Raw genomic sequence first — 6,284 nt, 5'->3', positions numbered from 1 at the left:
GTGAGGGTGCAGAATCAGCTCCTGGTACAGCTGGACTGGGTCTCGGGTCTCCAAGTCTAGGACCACCCCTCCACCCCTACCCCCAACCCCCTGCTTCTCTGGTACAACCTAGGTGAATTCATTAAGTTCTGCCAGCTGCTGGAAGGGACAACAAGGATCTCAGGGGGTGGAAGCATGAAATGGCATTTGTCACTCATGACTCAGGGCTGAGAGGGTCAGCCAGAGGGTGAGGACTGTGCTGCAGGCAACTCTGCTGAGACCCACTCCTGTGAGTACCATCCATAGACTCCGAGTCCCACCTGGATGCTCCCTCCATCCTGCAGGCCTGGGAAGGAAGGGTATGCACCAGCTCATGGGAGTATCCTCGGCTTGGGCACATCGTCCTTCACGGCCGCCACATCCAAGGTCAGAGCTCAGCACAAGTCACATCTATGTCTAGCTATGCTCAGGAGAAAGTGACCAGGTTCTGAATGCATGGCATTGTTTCTGTCCCCAGCCCCCTCCTCTATCGCTGACTTCCAGCAGTGTTGGGTTCCTAGGACCATACCCCAACTTTGCCAAACTTGTATCTCTAGTGGCTGAATCCAGCTGCAAGCACCTGTACTAATCTTTCCCAAGTTCTTTGTCGGGAGGTTGCTCTGCCAGTGCAGCAGGTCCTAAGCTTTAAAGCAGCCATGAAGGATGCCCAAGAGCAGTCTTCACCATCAGCCCCAGAGCCCTAAAGCATCAGGTTGCTGATACTAAGCCGGGTGCTGTGGAGCCTTCCTATGAGTCCCCGTGCAGCCATGCCTTCTGTTCACTCACAATGTTTTTGCTCCCGGCAGCTCCTCCTTTTAGTCCTTGACGCTTCTGGTTTTGTTTCCCCAACCCACTGGCATGTCCAGGGATCACCTTCCACTCACACCCCTTGCCCTTCTGTTCTTATTTCAGGATCTGACCCTGGGACACCCAAGGAAGTGGGTGCTCTCCTCTAGCCCACTGAGGCACTAGGGAGCAGTGGTAGCTGGACCTCATGCCCTGCTCTTGCCCCCTGGGGTCCCTGATCTTTCTAACCCACTCCCGTGGTTGCTCTTACTTCTCCCTGGACAAGAGATGATTGAAACAGCTTCGTCTGGAGGAGGTGAAGCCGCATTGGGGAGGGACAGATTGTAATGCCAGAGATAAGGCCTGGAGGGAGGAGTTTCCGCCTGAGCTCAAGAGTTTAAGGGACAGAATTGTGTGCAGTAGGTTCCTGCGGGAGTCCAGGCTGGAAAGGCTGGAGGCAGCAGTGCTTGCTGGGCCCTGCGCCATGTCGAGTCTCCCGCAGAGCAGGGCTCTGTCCTGGGTGCCACTGCTGCTTCTCTTCAGCTTCCAGTTCCTGGTTACCTATGCTTGGCGTTTCCAAGAGGAAGAGGAGTGGAATGACCAAAAACAAATTGCTGTGTATCTCCCTCCCACCCTGGAGTTTGCCGTGTACACATACAACCAGCAGAGCAAGGACTGGTATGCCTACAAGCTGGTGCGTGTCCTGGATTCCTGGAAGGAGCAGGTTGGTGACCACGTCGTCTTCTTCCCTAGTGTCCAGCACAGGCTGCTGAGTGATGGGCAGGGGTGGGAGCGTGTGTGGCAGGGCTTAACCAGGACTCTTGGTTCACCATTTGTAGTCTAAACTTGTGTAAAATACAACCTCAGAAATTTGCTTTTTGTCTTTATGAAAGATATACATCATAATTTTTTGAGTCTAGATCTACTCAATACTAGATATATTATTCATCCTCCATGATTTTTATGGCATCACTTAACTGAAGAATGACCTCAAAATAAGGAAAACTGAGCAAATGATGCATCAGGTGAGGAAATGGGTCGCACAAAAAAATGTCCACAGACAGAAACTGAGAAACATTTCAAAGAAATTTAAAAATAGATAATTAGGAAAAGAGATAATCAGAGTAAAAGAAAGGGAAGACAGAGACAGAGACAGATAGGCAGAAAGAAACAGAAGGAGAGACAGAGAGACAAAGAGAGCTGATAATTCAGAAGTAAAAAAGAAGCACCATCAGCCCCGGGAGGCCGTGGTGAGGTCAGTTCTCTGATTTCCACCTGCTCTGGGCTCCTTGCTGCATCCACACTTAATGAGTTGAATATTGTGTTACACTCTTCCTCAGTCCATGGTCCTGAATCCTAAAATGTTCTCCTTTTAATGGTATCACTAAATGATTCAGGAATGTGTAGTTCATCCGGGCTGCAGGCATGAACAAATAAAATGCCCTCCTAGTGGAGAACTTCTGGTTTAGAGGGAGAAGGAGCATTGCTCTTCCTTTGTCAGCACCAAGAGCCTGAAAGAAGGGCAGGGGGACTCCAGTGCCACACACAGCTTAAGCTCTGGGAAGACTCTGTGCAAGGCCCTGGCTGGTTCCCTGACCCCGGCCCTCTGGTGTGGAGCCTTCCACGTGGCTGCCCGGATGTGGCAATCCCAGAGTCAGTTGAGTGGCTGAGAGGAATGCATGGACGGGGAGGGAGTCTATGTCGTGGAATGAAATGGAGTGGGAAGGAGAGCAAGGAGAACTTCAGAGTGCACTTTGCAATAGGGCAGATGGTGTTTCTGAAAGCCATTGTCCCCAGGGTGTGTGCCTGTGTGTAGTGGGAGCGCTGGGCGGCATTCTTGCATTCCTCTTGCTGGAGGTCAGGTGGTAGGTTGGACAACACACTCTAGATGAGGCTCCCTCTGCCGCAGGGCTGAGGTTACCCTGAAAACTCATGGAGAGCTAACACCTTCCCGAGCGTGCAGCACGTGTCCTCTGAAAATGCAGCTGCAGGCTCACATGCCTGCTGGGAGTGAAGCCGGGTCTCATCATGGGAGACAAGGAGGTGAAGCTGGACATAGAGGATGCATTAATAGGGTTTGACAGGCTGTGTCTGTCCCAGGACCCACCACACATATTTGCTGTTTGCTCTTAACTCCTCAGTCTAGAGAAGGTCTCCGGGGTTTTACCTCCAGTGAGCTGATGCCAGGCCCATGTGCGAGCTCCCTAATAGAGGGGAGTGTCGCAGCCTCTTCCTACAAGGTCACATCTTCACAAGGAGTTACCTATGAGCAACTCAAAGAGTCTGTCCACTTTAATCTTTTTTTTATTCAACAGGGTTACGATAAGATGACATTCTCCATGAATCTGCAACTGGGCCGAACCATGTGTGGGAAGTTTGAAGACGACATTGACAACTGCCCTTTTCAAGAGAGCCCAGAGCTGAACAATGTAAGATAAGATACCAGCTTCCCTCCTGGACACAGCTGTGGATGCCACATGGGGTGTGATGTGGGCACGGGCGCAACTGACAAAGAGACATAGAGGAGTGAGCCCGCAGCAGCCTCTACCAGGTTGCCCTGCTTGTGCCTTAGTGGGGAGCATAGAGGGGCAGGCAGCCAGGGGTCCACTTGCAGGCTCCTGGCCAATCTGAGTTTCCTGACTCTGCCATGTCACGCCACTGCAGCTGCCTGCACCCAGGGCACATGGCTTTCAGACTGCTCTTGCCCCCTGGGTCCTAGTGTCCTAGCCCTGAGTAGAGGCTGTCCCCTCTCCGGTCTTCTTCCCCAGCCTTCCTCTGCTTTTTGAAGAAAGAGCCTGGTGGGGATCCAACGTCACCTCTCTCTGAGTGTGCGGTTCTCAGGGCCCCCCTCCCCTGACCCAGAGTCTGAGGCAGGTGGAGGCTGAGGAGGGGCCCTACTGCCCTCTTTCCCTGGTCCTGTCCTGGCTCCTGCTGAGCTGCAGTGCCTGCCCTGGGGACAAGGACATAATGAACCCTGACACTGTGCACGACACATCTAGCATTACTTATCAGAGGATTAGGTAATAGGTTAAGTAATTGTTTAAATCTGAGAGCAGCTCCCTCTGGAATGGAGGGTGCCATGCTGTTCTTGGAGGGTGAAAGACACTGGACAGCCTGGGTTTCCCTGGAGGCTGCTGGCTGGGGAGGAGGGTGCTAATATAGGTGTTCCTTGGTCAGGAGGGAGCCACAGATCACCCTGAAAGTCTGGAACAGCCCAGAACTCAGGCTGGAGGGCCATACTTGGGGGCCAGAGCCCAGCCCTGGGAATGGGCAAGATTGAGATGGAACCTGTGTTGATAGCAGAAGCCACAAGCTTCTGCGTCCCAAGCCCCCACCCACTGTCCCTTCCTGTGCTTGCTCCCTCAGACCCGCACCTGCTTCTTCACCATCGGAATAGAGCCCTGGAGGACACGGTTTGACCTCTGGAACAAGACATGCTCAGGCGGGCATTCCTGAGTGGGTCCTAGCCAAGGGCCTGGTCACATGCTGTCCTCTCCTTTCCAGCACGTCGGCAGTTCCTCAGCATGGCCCTTCAGTGCCTGAGCAGCTCTGTGCTTGTGCGTTCTTACTTTCCATGTGTTAGGAGTTCATGCTGAGGTATTTTAGAAATTCTTCATTGTCTAAGTTCATCATGTGGTATACAACTTAACAATTAGCATTTTAAGAAGCTTTGTGTGCCGTGATTCTGGAGGGAGGGGCCTGGGCACTTGATGGAGTTATTCTCAGCAAGGCAGCCTCCTGGGCTCTCAGGGGTAAGTTTTTCTTCCCTGTTGGGCCTCCTGAGCCGCTTCCAGAGGCACAGCTAAGGTGCATCTGAGCTGCCGTCTCAGGGCCCTTTGCAGGCTGCAGAGGTGCAGTGAGGGTGGCCTCCCGGGGCACCGGATGTGCACCTGGAGCAGGACAGGGACTCAGGATCCCACACAGCACATGTGACATCAGCACTAATGCTCAGGGTCCATGTATACCTAGTGTGTTAGCTGAGAATAGCCAGCAGCTATGGACACCCTGTCCACATCTCCCAGACCAGGCTTCAGCATGTATTTTCTGCAAAGATTTAAGGAGTAACTATTTTGATCTTTGTAGGCTTATAGTCATTTTCTCAGCCACCCAGCTCTGCCTTTGTATGTTGAAAGCAGCCATAGGCAATGCAAAAACAAATAAGAGCAGTCCTGTCCCAACAAGACTTTGTTTACAGATGGAGACAAGCAGACTGGGCTGCTTTTGGTCCTCGGGCCATGGCTGCCAACTCCTAAGGTCGAGTCTGAGAGTCACACTCCATCTTCAGGAGGGAAGCAGGTGAATGTCCCAGTCTCCCAGCCTCCAGGCCCCCGATTCAGAGGTGTGCCACATGGTTCTTAGAGCTCCCCAGCAGGATGAACGCCTCCGGCCCCAGAGTAACCCATTGAGAACAAACACCTTGTGTTTCCCCTTCTCCATCTCCCTTTCTCACTTGTGCCTCCTGGGATCAGCTCCAGATAAACCACCTGCACCTACCAGTCTGCGTTTCAGGGTCCGCCTGGGGAGACCCAACACAAGACCTGTGGTGCATTTGGACCATCATCTTGGCACGTGGCCTCCATAGAGATGCTGGCAGGGTGGCCCCTAGACTGTGGGTGTTCAGGCAAAGCAGAGGGGAGAGCCAGGCTCGGAGACCGCCCTGCGGTCTGTCAGCACTGAGGTGGGCACAGCTGCTGCACTTTGTCCCATTTGGTGGGTGGGTCTCTAGAACCCACACAGCCCTGCCCTGCCTTGCTCCAGACTTGAACAGATTTTCCTTTGAGACCCTCCCACCACCTCTCCTGTCTGCTCCCACCCTTGGTCCTTCTCCTGACCCTGACTCCATCAGCAGAAGGAAGCTCAGAAGAGGCGCTTTATCCACCGTGATTCCAACAAGTGTCCTCCAAACAATCCACGCCACTCATTCCATTTAAGAACCAATTCTGAGGCAGCTCGCAGGACAGGGTCTCATGGGGAGTGAGCCCCCTGAGGTGAGGGGGGGGTCCTGCCTCAGGACCCTCTGGGAGCACAGCCGTCCCTCATGGAGCAAGGGGAGAGGAGCCCACTCCAAGGCACTGGTCCCTGGGAGGATGCACTAATTCCTGCCTGACTCAGACTACACATATGGGTCTTTAACAGTTTTCTGCATCCCCAAGAAATGGACATCCACAATTTCTGGGACATATGTTGATTTTTATTGGTTTTCCAGACTCTATATCATGCATGACATGACTCGGGTGCACAGGCCTAATTATAGGACAGGTCTCACATTGCGGGCCCTGTTCCTTTGGAAAGAACTCTCCTAGTTTGCCTTGCCTGTCTGCACTTGCTCCTGGAGATAGCTATACTTTTCTTCCTTCAGGAATCTGTGCAGTGAAGAATCAGGAAATTGGGTTCATAGATGTTGAGTGTAGCCATAAGGTGGGCCCCTGAGCAAATTTTGTGCCAGAGGCTAAGACCAGAGACATGCTGGGAACATCTGG

At 52.9% G+C, this 6,284-nt stretch overlaps 1 protein-coding gene across 1 annotated transcript; it reads left to right on the top strand.

Annotated features, from left to right (window-relative positions):
• The first annotated feature begins 1,222 nt into the window (after nt 1–1,222).
• On the top strand, nt 1,223–4,468 carry LOC102146135 (putative cystatin-9-like protein CST9LP1). The gene is made up of 3 exons (XM_005568163.5): nt 1,223–1,528; nt 3,120–3,233; nt 4,171–4,468. Exons 1-3 carry the CDS (start codon nt 1,289–1,291, stop codon nt 4,258–4,260), a joined length of 444 nt encoding a protein of 147 aa, XP_005568220.1. The 5' UTR covers nt 1,223–1,288; the 3' UTR covers nt 4,261–4,468.
• Nucleotides 4,469–6,284: the final 1,816 nt, after the last annotated feature.

The sequence above is a fragment of the Macaca fascicularis genome, chromosome 10 (assembly GCF_037993035.2).
Source record: "Macaca fascicularis isolate 582-1 chromosome 10, T2T-MFA8v1.1".
Taxonomy (NCBI): Eukaryota; Metazoa; Chordata; class Mammalia; order Primates; family Cercopithecidae; genus Macaca; species Macaca fascicularis.
Note: the sequence above shows the minus strand (reverse complement) of the source record. Positions and strands in the feature narration are given on the sequence as shown.

Excerpts from the sequence above, each read along its gene's own strand:
- LOC102146135 (XM_005568163.5), top strand. The coding sequence starts at position 1,289 with ATGTCGAGTCTCCCGCAGAGCAGGGCTCTGTCCTGGGTGCCACTGCTG. Across the intron at positions 1,529-3,119 it reads TGGATTCCTGGAAGGAGCAG|GGTTACGATAAGATGACATT; the intron begins GTTGGTGACCAC and ends TTTATTCAACAG. Across the intron at positions 3,234-4,170 it reads AGAGCCCAGAGCTGAACAAT|ACCCGCACCTGCTTCTTCAC; the intron begins GTAAGATAAGAT and ends TTGCTCCCTCAG.